Genomic DNA, 23,279 nt, shown 5'->3' on the forward strand with positions numbered 1-23,279 from the left:
ACCAAAGGGTGTTATAGTTGGTTCAGAAAAGATCATGGTGTAGTTTTGTCCTTTTATATGGGGGCATTAATATCTATTCATGTAGGAGATCAGCCCCTTGCACCATTGGTGAGGAGTCCATGCAAAGCTCCAGTGCATGACACTGGCAGCATCAGTGACTTGGCAACACTCCCCATCACTGCTACTCACACTTGCGCTGTCACCAAACAAGAGAAAATCATGTCCCCCAACATAGTGTCTTCACAGATGTATAAAAAGATGGTAACTGCATTTAACCAAAGTTTAGAGAACATAGTAATAAGGTTTCAGGAAATGGGTGGCAACATACAGTATATTTGGACTTTCCTTGTCCTTCAAAGGGATACTGTCATGATTTTTATGGGGTACTTTTTATTTCTAAATGACACTGTTTACATAGCAAATAATTCACTCTACCATTTAATTTATTCTTGAATCAACAAATGTATTTTTTTTAGTTATAATATTGGTGTGTAGGCAGCCATGTCAGTGCATTGTGCCTGAGTCTGAACTTTCAGAAGGAGCCAGCGCTACACATTAGAACTGCTTTCAGGTAACCTATTGTTTCTCCTACTCCCATGTAACTGGAGGAGTCCCAAGCTGGACTTGGATTTCTTACTATTGAGTGCTATTCTGATATCTGCTGGGAGCTGCTATCTTGTTACCTTCTCATTTTTCTGCTGATCGGCTGCTGGGATGGGGGTGATATCACTCCAACTTGCAGCTCAGTAGTAAAGTGTGCCTGAGGTCACATGGCTGTGGCACCCTGGGAAATGAAGAATATGGCTGGCCCCATGGGAGATTTCAAAATTACATTTTTAAAATCTGTTTGCATTTTTGAAAAACAGGTTTCTGCTGGAGAAGCTCCAATGCGTTTTGAAAAAATATTTTTCCCATGACAGTATTCCTTTAACAATTCCTTTAGTTATATTGTTAATATTTAGTATTACATCAGTGATACTGAGGGGTTAAAAGAGAAAATGAGTTATTTAACAACACATTCTGAAGAGTCATGTTCTCTGGCAATGGAACATTTGTATTTTGTTGCCTAGGAAACTTGGCCTTAATGAAATGTAGGAAAAGCAATGAACCTGCATCTTCCACAATTGTCATGTTATAGCCGCAGACAGTACAGAGTACTTTCATTTGCTCCATTTTTCCACTCACAATGATCTGTGCCCATAGAACACAGATATTACACAGAACCCCTGATTTACATCATGGACCAGTTTTAACATAAGAGCTATTATTTTAGAAATACTTGAGTAAAACCCCATAATAACCCATTCAATGTTTTAATTAATTTTAATTAATACCTTATAGACGGTAAAGTCTAGTTCCCATATGCGCTGTTATTTAATGAACATATCAGACATATTCCTCCTCATTCAGCCTTTTATTACAGAGGGTGGAGCTATTAAAAATTGATGCAGTACATCTCGCTTCTTGGCAAAATGTGCCAATGTATCCAACAGATAAAATACATTAAAATATAATAATTATACAGTTCTGGAACATATACTGTAAGGTCCTAAGTTAATTCCTGTCCCCAATTGGCAAGTAAGCTGCATTCACTATTTTATCTTTACATGCATTAAAGTGGCTGTATGCTGTATTATTTAAAGGACATGTAAAGCCTACATTTGCCTACAATGTATATCAGTTGGCAGGGGCGGGCCAAGCCGACCGGGCGCCCTAGGCAACCCGGTCGGCCAACTCCGCCCCCCTGCACCTCCTCCTGTGCATTGGTGCACATGCGCCGTTCGGGGGGCGGGGCGGTTACATCGGTCATTGCCTCCTCCGCTAATGACAAGCGGCGGAGGCAATGACAAAGTAGCACTAGGGGTAGGCAGGAGAGGCTCCTGCCTGGCGCCCCTCAATCGTTGCGCCCTACGCAGCTGCCTCTTCTGCCTACCCCTAGTTCTGGCCCTGTCAGTTGGGCACATCTCCCCCGCCCAAATGGCATCATTTGTACTGCATATATCCCCTCCGCTTGCCAGCACCATCACATTTTCCTAAAGTAAATAGTAGCTTTCACCTGGTGGCCATTTTTCCTCTGATACATAATTGGATACATTTAAATCTGCAAACAGCATACACACACACAGACCCTTATTCAGCATACATTTCATCAAGAATACAGGCTCACACAGGCACAACTGTCTTTGATAAAAGTTCTACTTGGTTTGAGCTGAGCTCAGGAGAGGAGGTTAGGAGAAAAAAACTGAAGCAGACAGCTAGAGCTGAGTTTCTATGGGAACCAGCAATGCCATCTCTTCACTGGCTGCTAGACTGGGGAGCTTGTTTAGTAATCTGAGCTTAGAACAACTGAGCATGCCCACAAGCCAACACTCACAGCAAATTCCCGAGGGAGGGGGCCTGGTGGGTTACAGGAGGAGAAGGAAATCTAAGTGATTAAGGAGATGCTGCAGCCTTACTATTAACCTCTGGACAACCAGTGTGGCAGGTATTGAAAGATTTCAAAGAGGCTGTTCACTGATTACATTTCTGTGAGTGTGGTGTTTACATGTCCTTTAAGCTCATGTAAGAAGTTAATGGCAGTCAGTAGTTAACCCACCCCCAGGATATTTACCCTATAGTCAAACAAATCAAGGGCCCCAGCAGACACAAAGTACAAGTATGCAAGCCATTCAGGTTTTATACCCTTACTAATGTTGGGAATAGGGAGCCACTAGGGACCCCAGGGCTAAACGAAACAATATTAACCTCTATTCCCACATGTTGGGTAGATAACAAGAAGGAATAGTGCCCCAAGTTTAAGAGGATTCAAAGATTTCCCATCATTTCTATATATTACATGTGGGAAATGGGGTTCTGGAGATGCAGGTTCCAATAAATAATCATTTGCATCAGGGATCTTCATACGCTTGTTATTTCAATTCAAATTATGTGGGGATCAGAATAAACCCTGCATGGGCGATTGCTTACAAGGGTTCAAAATGCAAAAAAAGGCACTTTTTCATTTTGTTGATTAAGTTGCAGACATCATTCCCTCGGTATGTGACTGGGGCACTAATACAAACTGGCAGATTGCTCAATAACAACATTGCAAGGAAAGGGCCATATTGCACAGATATAGTTCTTGGGTAGAGCAAACCCTCATATACCTAAACCCTTGTTACTTTGAATAAATACATACTATATAAGTGATCCCTTAAAGGAACAGTAACACCCAAAAATGAAAGTGTATAAAACTAACTAAAATATAATGTGCTGCTGCCCTGCACTGGTAAAAGTTGTGTGTTTACTTCAGAAAGTCTACTATAGTTTATATAAATAAGCTGCTGTGTAGCCATGGAGGCAGCCATTCAAAGGAGAAAAGGCACAGGCACATAGCAGATAACAGATAAAACACTATTGTATTCTACAGAACTTATCCGTTATCTGCTATGTAACCTGTGCCTTTTCTCCTTTTTTCCAGCTTCCCCGTGGCTACACAGCAGCTTATTATATAAATTATAGTAGTGTTACTGTAGCAAACACACCCGTTTTACCAGTGCAGGGCAACAGTGCATTATATTTTTATTACTTTAAAGCTCTTTTATTTTTTGGTGTTACTGTTCCTGTTCCAAATAATAAAAAATAAAGACCAGCTGCAAACTGTTTTACATTATCACTTGCTACATCATAGTAAAAGTTACCTAAAATAACAATAAGGGCACAGTTATTTTTCTTTGCAATAGGTTTCATCTTTGGAGGTTAAAAATTTTTCACATTTGGTTCCCCAAATTTTGGGAGCATTTATATTGTTCATTGTTCTTTTTTCTGAGAGCATAATGATTAAGTGCCGTGGACGTTATTTGAATAAGTAATCATATTTTTCAGCCTATACGACTGAGTTTTGTCAATTCAAATAGTTCAACATTGTGATGTTTTCTTCTGTTTTATATACAGGTATCCAGGGTCAGACTGGGGTGTGCAAGGCCAACCAGGGCTTCCGCCCCATGGGCCCCCACAAACACCTCAGGGGCCCCTGCCGAGGCCGTCACCCCCCCCCAAACACGGGTGTTGTTCCACCCCATACTAAGATTAAATTCCATGTTTGAAATAAGTATAGTCCAAAATACCTTAACTGAACCTTAACTAAATCTCCTTTTCAAGAAGCAGGCCATCTATGTAGTTTTTATGCAATATAATGATACTGCTATAAGGTTTTGACAAATAAGCTCCTCCCCTGTCCCGTCAGCTCCAGTTTAAACAATTTAGTTGAATTTAATTAAGGGCTCCATGGTATGCTAGAACTGAGAACATTTTCTTGGAAATGAATGCATTCTCGACAAGTAAAAGTTTCTAAAGGCTTAGCTTCCCATAATGTCATATACATTTGGAAAGGTTTTAGTGAACTTGCACTAATGCCAGCACTGGCACTAAATCCCCCAATCAATACACTGAATGATACCAGTAACCCGAGATCATTCTTGAATAAAAGACATCACATTCAGCCGATTCAGCTCAAACCTTTATTTAATGCAGATAGAAGATGAGCCATGAAATGAAAAAATAAAACAAATATATTTATATATAGAGATTCCGTTATAATGTGTTCACAAGATAATGCCTCACCTAACTCTAACATTAAACTCCTCTGCTCCCATCATCGTTTAACTCCTCTGTAACCACCATCAGTACACAGTACACCAGTTTCCCTAGCTAAGTCTTTGAGGAAATGCTTAAAGGAATAGTAAACCCTATCTTGAAAATAAGCCAATAAATTCCTATGACCTGACTCTAGAGTTCAGTGATAGAAACAGGATGCAAGGCTTACCAATATATTGCTTTGCCAATTAACTGTTTCCTAAGCTCCTTGCGGATGCCCATACACTATTCAGTCAGGGGCCAGTCAGTGGGGGATAGGCTTCTCACTGAAATACGCTTTATAGGATCAAGGCAGTCAAAGTGTTCAGGGCGATTTCCACTTTGTTTATAAACTACTGTAGCCTTTGGCAGTGATCCCCAACCAGAGGTACCTAATAGCCAATCACAGCCCTTATTTGGCACCTCCATGAACTGTTATGATGCTTGTGTTGCTCTCCAAGTCTTTTTACATTTGATTGTGGCTCCCGAGTAAGAAAGGTTGCCCTTTGGCATGTGCATCTTCTCCCTTTCTGGTTACTGAGAGCGTTGCAATAACTCGGCTGCCCCACCCTCTGGACAAAAGTACAGACTGCAGCTTCAACGAACTAACAAAAGGAAATTTGCTTTAACAACTGGCTTGGAGTCAAAAGGTAGGTAAAGCAATACACACAGTATTTTCAGCACATACAGGTTTATTTCACTGCTATTATATTGCTAAATGGCTATCCTAACAAAGATTACTATTCCTTTAATTGCTGTTTTTTAAGTCCATGTGATATTACATAGGTTTTTTTTTCTCTGACTTTTCCCATGGTGACTCTTTAAAAGTTAAAGAGAAAACTATCACTAAGCTATATTGTAAATTGTTGGTGTATAAGTATTGGTTGTGACAAGACTGAACAAAAGAAAGAGATGGACAATCTCCAGCAGAATAAAAAGCAATGGCCGCAAAGGAAAACCGCAGCAAACGCAATCTATCCAAGAAACTGTTATTCCTATTCAGGGCATGGATACTGTATTTTAGGTATAGTTTTCTTTTAATCAATAAAAGTCATGTTCCCAGCCTATGGCCCAGATTTACAAAGGGTTAGGAAAAATGGAGGAAATATATATATACACATGCAAGCATGCTTTTGGTTTATCATCTCATGCCTTGAAAACATATGGCACATCTAGATTTGACACATAAGGTCAGGGTGCCCATTCTGCATCCCCCTAAGCACTGTTAAACTGGAACTACCAGCATCAGGATGTGCTGTCAGCTGCCTATATAATCTCTGTTCTAGACCACTTGTAACTACCATTGGTTTAAACATTACTTGCAGGCACACTGCGGCCAAGTCAGTGCTTTTAATGCAGATCGTCATATGATTTTAGAGTTTGAGGAGGACCTTATACCCACGTATCTAAAATGAATTAAAGTATATTCTCATGAGATTTCAGCATAATCAAGCAGTGCTATGAATTGGAGTAATGCAACAAGACAAGTCCCATTGTTGATTAGAAATGTGCTCCGGCATACAATTTGTTCTTTAGCTTTAAAGTAAATCTGGGCCTGTGTAAATATCACATTTTATAGTGCTCCTGATATTAATCCTGTTTGTATTATATTCAGCATTTTACTTGTACCACTTTAGAAATTACCCTTGAACCATATTAAACCATATTATACATACCTTTATTGTTCCTAATAATAGATAAGTCAGATATAAAATGTCACTATAGTTTCTAGATACCTAAGGTGGCTGTCTCCATGCTTTATAGCCCGTGATGTAGATCCCAGAGCTACATTATCAAAGGCAATGATGTGCCGCTCCTAAAGAAGTGAAAACATCCGAAGATTTCACCGGCAGCGCTGCTAGAGGGGCAAGCTGTGACCTACTGATCAATGAAAGGACCGCTAGTTTTGTGCAGTAAGCTGCAGATCACCAGTTAGGTTATTTTAGCAATGAGCTGCAGGTCACATATTGTACAAAGGAATAATAGAAAGACAAGCTGCCAAACATCACAAAGGGAGAACAAAGTGATAAGTAATTAAAGTATCACTTAGCCAAGCTTGGGCAAGTAGTTTGACAGGAGTTCAGGAGTTACCATAATAATTACAGAGTCATTGTCTATGGTGTCATGAGGTGCACATCTGTTGGAGCACAAATAAGGAAACTGCAGCCTAAACAAGGCCTAGAAGAGTGTATGTGTGTGTATATGTGTAGTGGTGAGGAGTTGGACTTATTGGTCTGCACCAGTCTGTAGCATTCAATGCTGTTAAGGTGAAATGTTCAGCACATCGGCAATAATCTTCAGTTATATGCAACTGAATTATGGGTAATAAGATGGTTATGGGGTGACCAGAAGGTTTTTTTTCTATGTGTTGCAGCATGTATGAGGGGCTTTTGTACATTGTAAAAATGAAGGAATGAAACCATGTCTTGGTGGGGGTAAGGGGGCTAATGTACAGTAGATACTTTGCAGTTTAAAGCTGGAAGTGGAGGGAATTGACAAGCTTTTTAGTCTTTAGCGATAGAGATAGAAGCTACCATGGGGTGCTCTGCAGTCTTTAGCAGAAAACAGATGGTATAAATATGAGATGATTTGTACCAGTGAAATAATAATAATTCCCTACTAAAAGAATTGGGGGAAGTTTGAGGTCAGGGTTCATGCAGGCTCACTGCCCCTGGAGTTCTTGCTGAAAGAGTATGACATTAAGATTTATCTCAATATTGCCCTGGATTCCGTCTGTTTATTTACAAGCCACTGGTTACTCCAGATAAATATCTTCTGTTGGACAACTAAACTCCACATTTTCTTGATAAAATTCTTGGAATGCACGTCTGGAGAGAGAAAGAGAAACTGTGTTAGTGTATACTATCATATTAGCCCCCTTAATCTTCATTATATCAGTGCCTCATTTGTCTTAAGTAATGTACATATATAATGTATAATATATGATGAATACTATGTAAGCCTCACTCTTTTTTCTATTAAAGCTGCGGTGTACTGTGTATATCAGATATATTTATTACTTCTCCTATACCCTCCTCAGGAAACCAGCCACACTAGGGGGTCCCACTAATTAATGTTAACCATTAAATTAATGACACTATTTATTCAGTACTTACATAAATAAAAAGGGTTCCTGGTATGTATATTAGAGATACAGTAGCCCTTCATATTTATAGAGCCAAAATTGAGCCTACTTTTGTTTTTCTCTGCTACTCATTTCCTGTTATTCCTTTTGTCCTTCTCATGTTTAATTCTCATCTTTCTTTAACTTCTTTCTCTGCTCTTCAGTTCTTCAAGTCTTTTTGTTTACCCAACAACTTTACCTTCTGATTTCCCATAACTCTCTCTTACTTTTTTGGTTTGTTTTGAAACCCTACTAGGTGCCTTCTGTCCCCCTCTATGTCCTCCTTAGTTTACATCTATACTTTTAGCGAAACCGTGAGGGCAAGTGCAAATTATTTGAAATAGTACTGCACCATTTAGGCAGCCCAAATTTAGACATTTCTATTCTGAGATAGTATGTGTTTTGAGTTAGTCACTTTGTTTTATTCTACTGCTCTATGTGTAGTAATGATTAAAAACCAAATTCCAACTGAGCCTAGATCTCTATTGTTATTAATTTTAATTAATCCTTTTATCCAGGCCCTCAACAATTAATATTCCAGTCTATCCAGTCCCTAGAGTCCAATATAAAGAGCAGCAGACGAAGAAAATAGATAAAAAATGCAAATTGATTTAAATACTCTATGGCATGCTCAAAGTAAGTTTTCAGGTGAACATTCATTTGAATTAAGGATTTCAAAAGAGAAATGGCATTTTTAAATTACAAATATAGAATCTGATGATAGATCAAGTGCTGTTTCACTTTTGACCTGACATTTTTAACATAATCAATTACACTAGCGGGATGTTAATTATTGTACCTGTTCATCTACTCACCCCAAACACTCTGCTACACGTCGCATGGAATCTTGGGACACGAAGACGTGACAGGCAAAGCGATTCAGCACAGGATGTTTTGTGATAAAGCCAAAGTAACTTAAAGAAATAAAAATATAGAAAATGCATTTGAGCAAAAGAGGTCCCATTCGGAGAAACATCAGTTATTAGTTTCAAGTGGGAAAAATGTACAAACAGTGAGTGCAATGAATAGGGCTTGTGCTAAACATACTTTTTACCTATTGTTTTAATCATGAAAACCCTATGGTTTTTGTTATTTCTTGAGCTGACCAAGGCAAACAGGGAAACTGAACAATATAAAACCATGATAACATCTGTAGAACAAACTCTCCGCAGTCCTAGGAGGCTCAGGTGCACTGCCCTGAGCCTTCAGCTTAGGAAGCAGACATTGGATAAAGATAGATAGACTATACAGGCCATACATGTTAAGAAACGCTTGTTTAGCAAGGTCACAAAATGAGCGGATCTTTGCCCTGTATGCCCAACTATATGACCCTAGGGCCAAAGGACACCCTAGGACACCCTCGGGTGCCCATACACAGGCAGATAAGCTGCCAAACCAGTCTGAAGGACCCAATTCGGCAGCTGAAATGTGCCTGTGTATGGCCACCTTAAGGCGATTATCTGTGCTCTGTTAATAAAATTATGTACCTCACAAAAATAACAAAAACATTTTTTTCATGATTAAAACAATAGGCAAAAAGTATGTTTAGCACAAGCCCTATTCATTGCACTCATGGCAAACATGGGGGTGTACTGTCCTTTTAAACCTTTTCCATCACTGGAAAGTTTTACTCCTGAAATATGCCTCTGGTTTTGAGAATCCACAGAAGTATTATATCAGTAGTGAGTTCTCAGTTTCTGCTCTTAATTTATAAACTACAGGTAAGTAACTATATAAGCAATCATAGCAGGAGCAGCAGTGCGTGTGGGAACCTTAGTACTAAAGAATCCTGCATGTAAGAAGGTAAGTGAGTGACCCTATCAGACACTCAAACCCTAGGTTTCTCACCAGCTGTTGCGGGGATGACATCCACAGAAGGAAATATTCTTCATTTGGAAAAAGTGACTGCAGCGCTCATCCTGTAGCACAATGAAAACAAGGGTTTACCTATGGGGCAGTGTAGTGTATGAGGGTATGAGCTTGTTTAGAATGTTATGTTCTAATACAGCCAATGTTTGTTTGTTTTGGGGTTTTTTGTATGTGATTCGTGAATAAACTAATTAATGAGGGCCAGACATAGGGGCCCATTTACTAAACAATTTTGAGATAATTTCATATTTTATCCAACTTTTTTCTAACGTATAGAACATTTCGGAATGTATGCGAAAAGCTTGTTAAAATTCCACAAGTTTTTCGTGAAATTTCCACTAAAAAATCATACAAAGAATACGAACATTTCGAAATTCGTTAACGCTTTGGTTACACTTTCCTCGGGACTATCTTTTCTACAGGTTTGATCTGTCAAATGCCATAGAGTCCTATGGAAGGCTTCCAAAGCCAGACATGGAAGGCATCAGGCCAGAAAGGCTTTCGTGGCTTAACAAACTTTTCGGCATGAAAATATTGCGACTTTCAGAATGCAATTTGTACGAACGACAAAAGCATTTTAGTGACATTTTAACAATTATCGTGGTTACTCCGAATTTTTACCATATCGTGTTTTAAGCCCAGAAAAAAATTGGATCTTAGTAAATGTGCCCCTTAGTGTTAAAAAGAAGGAACAGAAATGATAGGGGTGCTACATGTGTTAAGCAGAATGAAGACTATGCTATGCAGGCATAAAAAATATAACTTATTAATTAACTCAGCTGCAATGTATATGGTATTCTTTTTATTTCTTACTTGCTAGGCTTACATCTGTTTTACAAAGACTATCAATGTCAAGTAACTGTAATAGACTTCCTTTCATTTGGTATGAACTAAAGAAAAATTGGTGAAATTTATGTATTTAGATAGGGATTAGGATCTCAAATTAACAATTATAGGACTGTAAATTAAATATCTGTAGTAGCACACTGGGCAAAGTAAAATATGTGATTCAGTGCTAATACATGACAATCGATGCACTTAGGCTTTGAAAATGTGCACTTGGAGGGACTAAAGCTGCCCGTACATGGGCCAATATAAAATGTAGACAGCAATCATGCAGGTTAGAACATCCCATTGTATGAGAACCAATTTGGCCCTTCTCTGCATAGGCATGCACTATGACCCTGGGGCCAAAATGACTGGATCAGTTCAATTTGGTCAAAGTATATAGATAGCAAAATCAGGCAAACATCTGCACCTTTGATTATGCCCAGTCTAAGACAAATCATTAATGTAAAAGAACTGTGGGGTACTTCTGGATAATAAACTTAGTTGAAGCAAACAATGCCAGTCAGAAGCACAAAGGGCCAGCTATGTATTCTCTATTAAAAGGGAGATTCACAAGAGAAAGGATTAAATATCCCCTTTTACAAAGCACTGAGAATATACAATCGGAAAACTGTAGTGCAGTTGTGGTGTCAAAAGAGACATTACTACAATGTACAGGGAATAACAACTAAGCTGACATAAGGTATGAAAGGTCTCAGTTATGAAAAAACAATGGCCAATGTGTAAGTGTAAATATAAGACACATTAAAAAGGTATGAAGCTCTATTTACCAGTAGGTTCCATGTAAGAGAGCAAAAAAACATTTTTTACATTGAAGCAGTTTTACTGTTGGATCACTCTTTAGCAAGTGAGACTGTACTGGAAATGGTTACTAAAGTTAACTTTTTTGTACAAGGTTGATGCAGCAATTAGTCCAATTGCTCTTTTGGGGTCATGTAGGAATTTCTCTCTAATAATCATTGGAGTTGGCCTCAGATGGGGTTTGTTGCCTTTCTCTGAATCAACTAGTATCAAAAAGGTTGAACATGATGTACCTATGTTCAACCATACACTATGAAACTACATAACTATGTTATATAGAAGTTGCTAACCACCAGCACTTAAAAGTTAATAGAGGCTACTCTGCAATGCAACTGAACACTAATCAGAATGCTTTTGGTCAGATACTTTGTGTTGGGCAGACAGTGTTGTAGGAAGAGTCGGTAAGCCTGGAAAAGACAGAAAGCATTTCCTTTTTGTTGAAAAGTTTCAGGTTTCTCAGCCAGCTGCCCATTAGGATCTTTCTATTTTTTTCAACATTTTATAGTTTTATATTTTAAAAATCTCACCAAGATTTTGGCTGAGTACCATATCTATGCTTAGTCATGCTGACTTGCTCAAGAATGTAAGTGACCAAATCTTTCAGGGCATGGCCAGCTATAGAGTAAACTCTCTACTAGATTTAATGAGTCTTGTTTTGGGTTAGTCGGGCAAACTTTATGGAAATGAGTTGGGAATTGAGTTTGGCAGATTTCTAGAAGAGCCTGGGATTTCTGTCTGGGTAGGTAATTAACTATCACTTTTTGAGGTAAGGTTTGAACATTAGTATCTTCCTTAGAGGGCATCAAGTTGGTTTAGATATGTGTTAATTATTTAAATGGGATTTGTATCTGACTGATTCATGATTTGTATTATTATTATTGGTATTATATTATAGTTAATTAAGTGAGCACTGTATAGTGTTTATTAGCATGGTGATTTCATGGTGCATAATGTATACCTCTGGCCGGTCATTGCCTCTCAGGATAAGTTTCACCCCACGAAGAGAGATTTCCAGTTCACAGCTGGCAGGAGGCCTTAGATGTACTGTTAGCTTTCTCGCAGTTGCAATCTATAAGCGAATGACATGATTGAACACTTCAGGTGCTTAGGGCCGATCTCATCAATTCATAATAGACTGGTATTAGGTGTATGGAAAGTAGCTGTTAGATAAAGCTGTAGGCCTTACACTGTATTACGTAATAAAGCTTTGGGGATTTGTGGGTGTTACCTTCTGCATGGCTGCACAAAGGATGCCATTGCCTTGATGATTTGGTACCTCCACAGATCCCAGAAACTGGGCATCAAACATCTGGACCCAAGGTGAATTTCCTCTGAGCACTTTAGAAAAACAGGATAGGAAGGAAATAGAGATAAAAAGAGACAGTGAAAAGTTGAAGAATGAAAAACATTTGTACAGTGTATGTAACAGAGAGAGGCAATATAAAGAAAATTCAGAGACAGAGTTGAAGACATATTTGCAACAGTCTATTGAGCTTATGGTACATACAGAGAACAAAACTAACTGCTCAGAGTGAAAACATAATTTACTTCAAGTACTTGCTGAAATTAAGGGCACTGACAATCAAAAAGAAGGTTCATTCTGGCATCTGATTTTTTCCTGTTTCTGTAATTCTTGTAATAATATTATACATATAGTATATATATATTTATATACTAGTACAAATATTTTGTATCATCCTAGAAATGTGATTTAAAGAGCAACAATATGAAGAACTCCAGCCTACCTATAAGACCATCTGTCTTCTTACATAAATAACATTGATAAATAAGACTCTAGTTGTTGAAAGGTTAATAGTAGGGCTGCAGCATCCCCTTAATCATATAGATTTCCTTCTTCTCCTCTAACCCACTCAGCCCCTACCTGAGGAATTTATTTTGGCTATTGGCTCCTGGGCATGATCAGTTCTTCCTAGCTCAGATTACTAAACACACCCTCCAGTCTAGCAGCCAATGAAGACATGGGCATTGCTGGTTCCATTGCATTCCATGCTCGTATTTTTTCTCCTAACCTCCTCCCCTGAGCTCAGTTTAACCAATACAGTGCTCAATCCAAGCAGAATTTTTTTTATCAAAGTTCTGCCTGTGTAAGCCTGGATTTTTGATACAATGTACATTAAATAGGGGGTTTTGTGCATGTATGCTGTTAGCAGATTTAAATGTAACTGATAATGTGTCAGAGGGAATACGGCCACCGGGTGAAAGCTGCTATTCGGTATAGGAAAATGTGATGATGCTGGCAAACAGAGGGGCTATATGCAGTACACATGATAGCATTTGGGTGGTGGTGATGTGCCCAACATATATACATTGTAGTAAAATGTAGGCTTTACATGTCCTTTAATTGATGTAAATAAAGGTACATGCCCAGGACAGGTAGATCCAGGTGTTCCTGAGCTATTATTTCTCTCCTATCTCTTCTGAAATGATTAGACATTCTATGCAAAGTCTACATAATAAATCATGGTACACAGAATTTGCCAGTTGATCTTCTATTCAATAAATATGTATTTTTTGGAAAATGCACCTTGATCCTTAAGAAATCCAATAAAAATACAGTTAGTAAAATGAAAAAGGTACACATAGAACAAACCCATCTTAAAGTCAATAGCGCGCCCACCCAAAATACTGACCCATAGATGATTAAGGTTACAGGTGAAACCCCAAATTAACACTTTGCTTTTCTTTATTTCTTTCCAGTGGCAGTGAGGTAAAAGGTAATTTTTGTCTTACAACCTCTAACCTACGGGACAAATTTATTAATATAAGAGATTAAATTTGTTTGCGTTCAAGAAAAACCAGAGTGAAAAAATGCGATTGTGAATATATTTTGTGAATACTCAAATAGCCATGATATACTAAAGAAAAAAACATTAAAAAACTCAGCACGTTAAAGCTGCAGAACAGAAGCCAAAGGAAAGTGTCTCTAAAGTTTTCAAGCAACATTTTTCCACTGATTTCAACCAGTTTGTTACAGCAGCCAAGATTTTTAGCCTTTACTGTGGAATAATGTGTTTTTTGTTTGTGTGACTTTTTTCCTCAATAAAACATGACTAATCTGTACAGGTTTTTCACGAATATGCTAGTTGAGAACAGTTGACTGTATTTTATCATATTTTTCTTCCCAATGGTCATTTTTTTCCTTTGAAAATTGACAAATATGCCCCCCATTTGGGCTACCCTAGCAGTTATAAGATTTTAGCCATACCTAATTAACAGTTCGGATACAAAAATTGTGTGACTTTCTTATCGCCAAAACGATATATTATTGTGACTATTACGATAGCATTTTCGTGACATTTCCGATCGTCAGTAATTATCGTACCTAATCCAAATTTTACCCATTTCGGTATTCGAATTCTTACTTCTGAATCTGACCCTATATATTGTAATCATCTACCCACACTATTCCTTTAAGCATCACTGCCTAATAGATTAATGAAGGGAACAGGGAGGCTAAAAACAATTACAGTAGCTTACCAACATTCTCCTTCACCGGACACACAACCTCATGGGCATAAAATGAGGGGAAGATTCCTCGTTCTCCTGTTCTCATGTTATAGCCACGACACCACGAACCATCTTCACACTCTACCAGCAAGGGATCATCTACATCAAGTTCCAGCTCATCTTCATGACGAGGGATGAACCTGTAAAAGAGATTAAAAAACAGGTGCTGAATCTGTTAAACAAAGAGCATAGCATATGTTACAGATATGGATGGCCATGTGTAAATGTACAACACAGCAACTAACAGACAAACAAACACAAACAAAAACAGGCGCTAACAGCCAAGAGCTGTCCATCAATATGTTAAAGCCCAAAATATGTTACAGCCCAAATTTATAGCAAACAGATGCCAGCTATGATTTAATGATATAATATAACGTGTTATAGGCACGAAAAGGACAAGACTGGGACACCTCTTATCATTAAAATATAACTTTTACTTTTAATGGTTAAAATTAAATACTTAAAATGGATAGAAAAGTAAAGAAAAAGTAAAAAATGTTCAAAATCACACCTTGAAACTGTTTCAATTCTAGCTCTTACCCTCCTGGATATTGTTACTTATAAAGTATCTTTTTCTGTCGTGATTAGTTTCATTTGTATCAACAATATAATTGGTCTGCACAGTGTGGCTTGCAAGAGGAATCGTAGTTCCTTCATCCAGGTAAGTACTAAAAACTCTTACATGGGAAAGTTGGAAGTAATCACACCATCCGTATAATAAACTTTTATTCACCATTCGTGTGTCATGTCTTTATTTAATCCATATTTGCTTTATACAAAGGATCAAATAGATGTTTCACTTTATACACGGGTAAGTATCGTTATGGTGCACATGCACAGAATTAGTCTCCTAACTGATGATTCACTCTGCTGAATCCTAGTACCTCACCGAATATTACTGAGGTTAATCCACAATTCACTGGTATTCTATTTCCAGGATCATGTATATCTGGTCTTAGTATGGTCCAGAGACATGTGAAACCCTTGTGGTTAATGTCCAATATCAAATTGGCACAGAATTACTTATAGCATAATATTTACAAGTTTCTTTTCTTTGCTCAAGGCAGATCAATTATTAATTAGAGCCTACTATTTGGCTCAGCGGGATAGCAATCACTAATTATGCTGTCCTTTATGGCATACATTTGGCCATAAATTGATAATAACTTCGGTAATCTATTTTACCTATCAAAGAAAGGGTGAGCTTATCCAATCATTACAGCTTCCGCACATTCCCTTCAAAAAATCAAAGTCGCTAGTTAAACTAGCACTATTATCAGCTATTAATCAGTGATTTTCTCTCTGTCCTTACTGCAGAGCGGGCAGGAGATACAATTGTAATTGCTTACGGCTTGTCAATGTTCACATTGGTTACCCAAGAACAGTAATCACATTGGGACTTAATTTATCTCAAATGCTCAACATAATACATATAGAAGTAACGTTCGCATTTGCTACTTCGGCATCAGAGAACTGCTCGATGTGACCCTGAACGCTATTCAGCTTTTGCTTAACTATTAGCTGATATAACATGCGCTGATGTTAGTAGTTTACTTATACGGCGCGTAAATTGCATTCACCTTGCTAATTCACCACATTACTGCCCGTTATTGCCTCAAGAGAAACTACATTTAGATCACGGCTTACATTACCGCTGTTGTTTCGGCGCTTATATAGTTAAGTGTAGTCATTACTACTCATACGATATGCGACACATTAAAAGCTCCAAAACATTATGGATCAAAACATCGCTTCCAATCCCAAACGACAGAATCCTGGTGCCTACACCTATATTTGTTACCTCGGCATCCAGGATTCTACGAGTCGGCTAGACAATTAAACAATTACAACAAGGTTCCGTTTCTGATCTAAATCCTGGTGCCTATACCTCTGATTTTAACAAACCGCCAAACAACAAAATTCCTTTGCCACTATTCCGTTTCAAACCCAGATCCTGGTGCCTACACCTCTGTTTGTTACCTCGGCAGACAGGATTTTAAATGACCGACAATTACAACCGACAATTACAACTATTCCCGCTTCACATTTAACTAGATTACGTCTGTAGCCAGTCTACATTACTGGCTGAACATCAACAGGAAGTCAGACAATGTTCCCGTGCCTACAACCCTAGTCGATACCTCGGCACGGGAATTGCTAGATCAAGTGTGTGAGACGCCGACCCGCGTTTCGCATAGAGCTTTCTCAAGACGACTTGGGGACTATAAGTGTCTCTGTTATTTTCTGTGTGATATTTTACTTTATGGGGCAGATGTATCAAAATGTGAGATGACTGTTTTCCTCAAAATAATTAACCAACTTTTTATTTATTCCTATGGGATATTTAGAAGCATATTTATCATTAGGTGGAAACTAGAGTTTACTATTTGATAAATCAGCTTCTAAAATTAGAAGTGGGTGAATTTTTCTGTAGTGAGCACTAATCTCACATTTTATAAATCTGCCCCTATGGGTGTGTGACTATGGTATCAAGACAAATGTATTAAGTGTAATAAATAACAAGCACCAAGCTCTTGCAATACAGCTGCAACAAACTAAGTTCTGTGACATGTAAACTGAGGGTGACAGAATTATCTTTCCCAACCCAGTTTTACATTATTAGTGACACAAATGACAGATTAGTTATCCTTGCATAGCATACTTGGAAAATGATTTTATAAGGCACATACTCACATGTAAAACTATTAAAATTAGTTTTCATAAAATTACATGTTTTCCTGTATTGAGGCATCTTTTGTGTTCTCATGTAAGGAAACTGTGTGAAGGAAACAGTTATAGGGTCTAGATCATCATAACCTGCACTACGAATGCGTTAGGCCAATGGATGATCATATCCTTCAACATAGAGTTTATACCCCACTACTTCAATGCATGCAATGCATTATGCTAGATTCTCAGTGTGTTACTTTGGCCTCATGGTGATATAAGGGTGCCTGTTAGGGTTGGAACATGTAGCTAAGTGGGTCCTGAGGCAATTATTTCCTCTCCTACTGAGTTAAATTGTGCTTCTTCTACTTTGTATTTTTCTATAGTGCTTTTATTCTTCTGCAGCTCAATTTACTGAATGCAAAATAAATGAGAAGTAGGATTACCAGTCAAATATAGTAGCATTTTACTGGCTCCCTGTCAGATATATTTTTTCAATGGCCTCTGTTTGCCACGTGCTCACTTAGATAATGGTTGACTTATTACTTCTTTCTGCTGTAACAGTTAGGAAAACTTTTTGAGTGTCAAAAATAGAAGCAATGCAGGTTCAAAAATTGTCCATTTACTTGTACAACCATTTACAGTGTGTCTGCTCTTCCCTGTTTTCTTCTCTATAGTTACTGTAACTTCATGTCCTACTGTGTCCAGTACTTGCAAAATAAACAGACAGCACTGATGGCATGTGTATATTTCTGAGCTGACACGTATATGGGTTCAGGGGCTCTCTGCTATATCTATTGTGGCAATAAAATACATATGATTTATTTACATATGATTTTTACATTTGAATGTAAATGTTTCAGTATGTGTCTTGTTAGGCTATTTGTTTTTACATGTAATTGTTATAATGATAGACCCAGCAATTCTTTAGCATGGACTGAAAGGTCTGAATCTAGATACTGTATCACATTTATAGACTAACTCTGTAGCTAACTGTTGACAATAGTCCCTCACCTGAACACAGCTCTGTGTGTCTGTTCTCGCTCTTCACCATTTATTACACAGGAAAATAACCCAAAGGAATCTGTGCCTGTGGAAAAAAATAAATAACTCTTATGATGCACTAAACTTTAGGGAACACATAGCACATAGACAATACTCAGAAAATAGATATTCTTTTCAACCTATGCATTACTGCTAGATATATGTCTCATATCTCTGATACTGATTCTCACAAAAAAAATTTACTCACTGGATGACCGGGATGTGCTGTTCACAAACACATTGAGAAATTTCTTGGAAAAAGGCATGTTGGGTTCTGGAGATGAATCTCCCGATGAAGACTCTTGTTCTTGGGCATCTACTTCATCACCAAAATCATCTTCTTCTAGGTCACAGGGGTTGCATGTGGTCAGGAGGTCACTGCCATCACTTAATATGGATGTACACCTTTGTAGGCTAACTAGCTCCAGTTGTGTATGCTCATCCACCACTAATGTGTATTTTACAGAGTCATATGCTAACGAGTCATCCATCAAACGTGTTTCAGTTAAAGGGGGTTCCAAGAAATTTTCCTCTACAACACAATTCTCAAAGGGAGAGTTTTTTAAGCTTCTGTAGTAAGAAATCTCATCATCTTTCTCCCCAGTGTATTCCAAGTTAAAGCCCCGGTTGGTTTTGGCTGTGGATATATCCAAGCTTGGTTGGCTTTGGTCCAGTTCTTGGCAAAGGTCATCACAAAGGTCATTATCAACCAGAATACCAGAGTCCAGATCACGGTCAATATCCCAGCCATCTGCTGGCTCCTGCATAGTTTCTTGTCTTCCATTCCATAATTTTTGTTCAGATCTATGTACAGGAGATTGTGTTCTGCATTTAGCTGTGTGGGATAATTGCTCCAAGTGGTGTGAAAGTCCTTCATAAATGGGAGTGACAGTATCACATGAGTCATGCATAACATACAAAGCAGGGCCTGCATCTTCTTTTTCCAAGTGGTTGAGGGAGTTCTGCAGAGTCTCCATATCGACTAATTCTATACTTTGATCTGTTGTCTCTAACTCTGCAGACATATCTTTAGAGGCACTAAACTCAGTTTCAAGGTCTGGTTCAACTGCCTCAGGGTCCAAATCAGAGGCAGGAGAAAGTGTGTCGCAAGAAGGACTGGTTTGTCTCTGGAAGCATTCATCTGGGCAGGTAATTGGATATGAGCCCTCAGAAATCATTTTATTCACAAGGTTGCTGAGCAGCCAGGGGGAATCTGAATCTTCACTTAAATCAGCCTCTGATTCCGAGTCTGATTCATACTCACTGTTTGCATCTGGTTCTGGCATTAGCTTTGGCCCAACAGGCAAGTAGAATGAGCGCCGTAAGCTTTCCAGGCTGCGTTCTGTATTTTTTGCTGGTTCTTCCTGGGGTGGAGCTTCCTCGTCTATATTCCAGGAGCTGTATTTTTCTTCTATTTCTACCACTCTGGGGTCAATCTCCTCTTCTTTGCCCAATAAAATAGCTTCCTTTAAGCCTTCACGGCCACCATCTAGAACATGGTCTAATTCAGGATCGGAGGTGGGAGAGCTAGCCTCTTCAATAGAGTTAGTCAGATGGGAAGATCGTCCACTGCTTGACTCACTGCTCAGGTCCAGCTCTGTTTCTGAGATAGAGGAAATCATATTTCCTACCAACCTACCAGCTTCACAGGCAAAGGCTGCTTCAATCTCCCCTTCTACATCTGAATCAGAGCCTGGAGAGCTAAGATCCTGGCTGCAGTGCCCAGAGGAAAGGTATCGACCATGACTGGTCAAATCAGCCTCAATTCCTGGATCTGAAGAAGGAGATGTAGTTTCATTGGAGGAATTGGAAGGATGGCCCCTTGTGCTTACTCTCCTGTCTGGACTCAGATCATCAGTCTGATCTTGAGAGGGTGAGGATACGCTCAACTCTGCATCTCCTCTCCTTAAACCACCATGGGTGGACTGGACCTGAATGTTAGAGGGGGGCACATAACTGTCATCTTTCATTTCCAGCTCTGTTACTGTGTTGTCACTGTCAGAAACTTGGCAGCTGTCTTGCTCTGGCTGTGTGATCTCAGACTGGGAGTCCAAATCTGCAGGACAGAGAAGAAAGCAATAAGATTCATAGATTACAAAAAAGCATTCTGGCATTCGTCCAATAGAAATGATAATCCAACAAGTTGGAACAAAAAAGAAAACAAAAAGTATATGAAAATATAAAAAAAAAACTAATACACAGGCAATAATGTTTCTCATATTGAAAAATATAAGAACAAGGATCATATAAAGGCATGAGACTGCAGGCTGTCATGGAATTCCAAGGCGACTTTTAATATTCTCATATTTTACAACAGGGGTACCTTATTTTTTATAATATAAAAGTTTCCATGAGTCATTGATCCTTTGGGTTGGAGCGATGGCTACTAATCAAAATTAGAAAACAAAATAAATAAGTACATCACCCAGGATAAAAATAACACTCTCACCGGTTTCATTTCTCTCAGGATCTGGCCAGCTTTCTCTCTGAGAAATAAATCCACCATTGTTGTTCAGTGTGTCCTGAGGTGTAGAGAAAATGTACTTTCAAACCACTAGTCTCTCACATACATAAATATATTTATATGCAATTACAGAGCTAACTTACTAATACCAGGCAAAATTGACTATTTGGTTTTGGTGTTCTACCGGCAGCAGACTGAGCCAATCTAATTGCTGACAGGTTGATAAAGGTAACTGCACTGAGGCAAGTATATTCTGTACACCCTTGACATCCCATGCAATATAGATAGATTTTAGATATCTTAATAAAATATATTGTAAGCTCTACTGGGCAGGGACCTCCATCCTCTTGTCTCTTTTATTCTTAACTTATTGCAACCAAATTTTTGATTTATTATTATACCTTGGCTGTAACTATTATTGTAATAACCCCCTGTTTGTTGTATCAATTTAATGTTGTACTGCATACATAAGAAGCACTTTATAAATAAACATATACATACATACATACCAGACGTATTTGGGATAATTTACAGAACACAGTTGGAACATTTTTATCAGGGCAGTAACTTATAGCAACCAACCAACAATTAGTTAAGTTAAGTAAGGTACACTAGTGCAAACCTCAGTCTCCTCAGTACAAAATGCCCCAATATCCACAGGTGCTGGCGTACTGTATATTAAATGGGATAAAAATGTATTGACAGATACAATAAGTATTTCCCTGGCAGGGAAACCCCTAGATGTCAGATACATAACAGCCAGCACCACAGATTCTACAGTCTACAGCAGCTGAGCAGTGAAACCTCAGCTCCTACCCCTGTATTCTCAGTGTTCATTATGTCAAGGGTACAAGGGGTATGATAATTATCTTGTAGCCACTGCCAGCTACTATTAAGGTGCCATAGAGGCATTAACCAGCAGTAGTGAAAGGTTGCCCAGAATATAAGAATAACTGCTGGGATCTATAAAAGAGGTGAGTTGGGCAAAGGAAATTAGTATGAACTTCTCTAAACACCCATAAGAGGTACCCATTATGTAAGCATAAATCACATTCGTTTGAGTCTTCTTCAAGACATGAACTGATACATTTTTATTTACTTCTATTACTACCACTATCATATATTGTTTTTTTTATTTGTTTTACTGCTTTGTCTCTAGTGTACCTGAGTTCGAGGAGCAGTGATTCCCAAAGTGCTTGGTCTATTTTTTAAAGAGTCCTCAAGTGGGAGAGGAGATGGACTTGGGGATGGTGGAGCCTCGATTTGTTTTATGTTTTCTTGTACTGGAAGTTCATCTTCATCCTCCTCATCTTCCTCATCCTCCTCCTCATCAATCATCTCAAACTCTTGGAAATCCTCCTGGAAGCTGCAGAGAGCACGGGAGGGATCACAGCGCCCAAACCCCAGACCTTCCTGTACAAAAGGAAAAATGTCAAAATTGGAGTCCAAATATAATAATCTGAGACATTTTCACCAACAGATTTTTATCACAACGACCACAAATGAAAATACAAATTAACTTACAAAGCCTGTAAAGCCAATATATTACCTACAATAACAACAATTATATTTGTCTTTATTTCCCCTTGTAACAGCAAAATAGACGTCCTATCAATTTTCATTCACATGCCAAACATTTTTTTTTCTAAACTCGTAAAATGTTTTATAGGACATGGAAATCCTTATTTCTGTAGTAGCCAACATTTATTACTGTGCTTTACTGCTCTCTACTTACACACAGGTTTAATCATTTATAGAGAAAAAAGCCTTACCCATCAATCTCAGAGCCATTATTTCACCACTGTTTCTTTTATACTAAATATTTATTACTTGAGTGCATGAGCCCTCATAAGTGAAAGCAAAACTATTTCAATGAAATTATGCCTCCTAAAAATGGCTTGTAGAAATGCATACTAGACATTTTCATTATAAAATATGAGAAAGTAAACCCTGCACCTCTAACTTATATGTAATTCTATCAGAGGCTGACATAGAAACCCCTACAGTGTACATGTCCAACCAAAGAAAAAACTATTTGTAACTTTGTGCCAACAAAGGAGCACAAAGAAAGAGAAGGAGAAAATTATGGCAAAACAGATGCTGAGATATTGGTAATTAATCAATATGTGCTTTATGTCCAATTGAATCAGGTGACTGTCTGTTAATAATTATTAAAACATAACTTTTATTATTGATAATTGCTAAAAAGACATCACTTACATTAAATGCAAATAAAATTGGAGCTGTGTGGAGCTTTATGCTGCTTAGTAGGGATAAGGACAAGGTACTGCTTTATTATAACAGAGGGAAAGGAAA

The 23,279-nt window shown here is 38.2% G+C and overlaps 1 protein-coding gene across 1 annotated transcript in view; it reads right to left on the reverse strand.

Moving 5' to 3' along the window:
* Nucleotides 1-5,288: 5,288 nt before the first annotated feature.
* Nucleotides 5,289-23,279, reverse strand: part of mapk8ip2 (mitogen-activated protein kinase 8 interacting protein 2) — a 31,953-nt gene continuing 13,962 nt past the window's right edge. The window contains 10 exon segments of the mRNA NM_001097201.1: nt 5,289-7,442; nt 8,554-8,652; nt 9,587-9,657; nt 12,216-12,326; nt 12,486-12,595; nt 14,756-14,925; nt 18,470-18,545; nt 18,708-20,555; nt 20,949-21,021; nt 22,128-22,376. Of these exon segments, the coding sequence (NP_001090670.1) occupies nt 7,370-7,442; nt 8,554-8,652; nt 9,587-9,657; nt 12,216-12,326; nt 12,486-12,595; nt 14,756-14,925; nt 18,470-18,545; nt 18,708-20,555; nt 20,949-21,021; nt 22,128-22,376 (2,880 nt within the window). The 3' untranslated portion in view covers nt 5,289-7,369.

Source organism: Xenopus tropicalis, chromosome 3 (genome assembly GCF_000004195.4).
Source record: "Xenopus tropicalis strain Nigerian chromosome 3, UCB_Xtro_10.0, whole genome shotgun sequence".
Taxonomy (NCBI): domain Eukaryota; kingdom Metazoa; phylum Chordata; class Amphibia; order Anura; family Pipidae; genus Xenopus; species Xenopus tropicalis.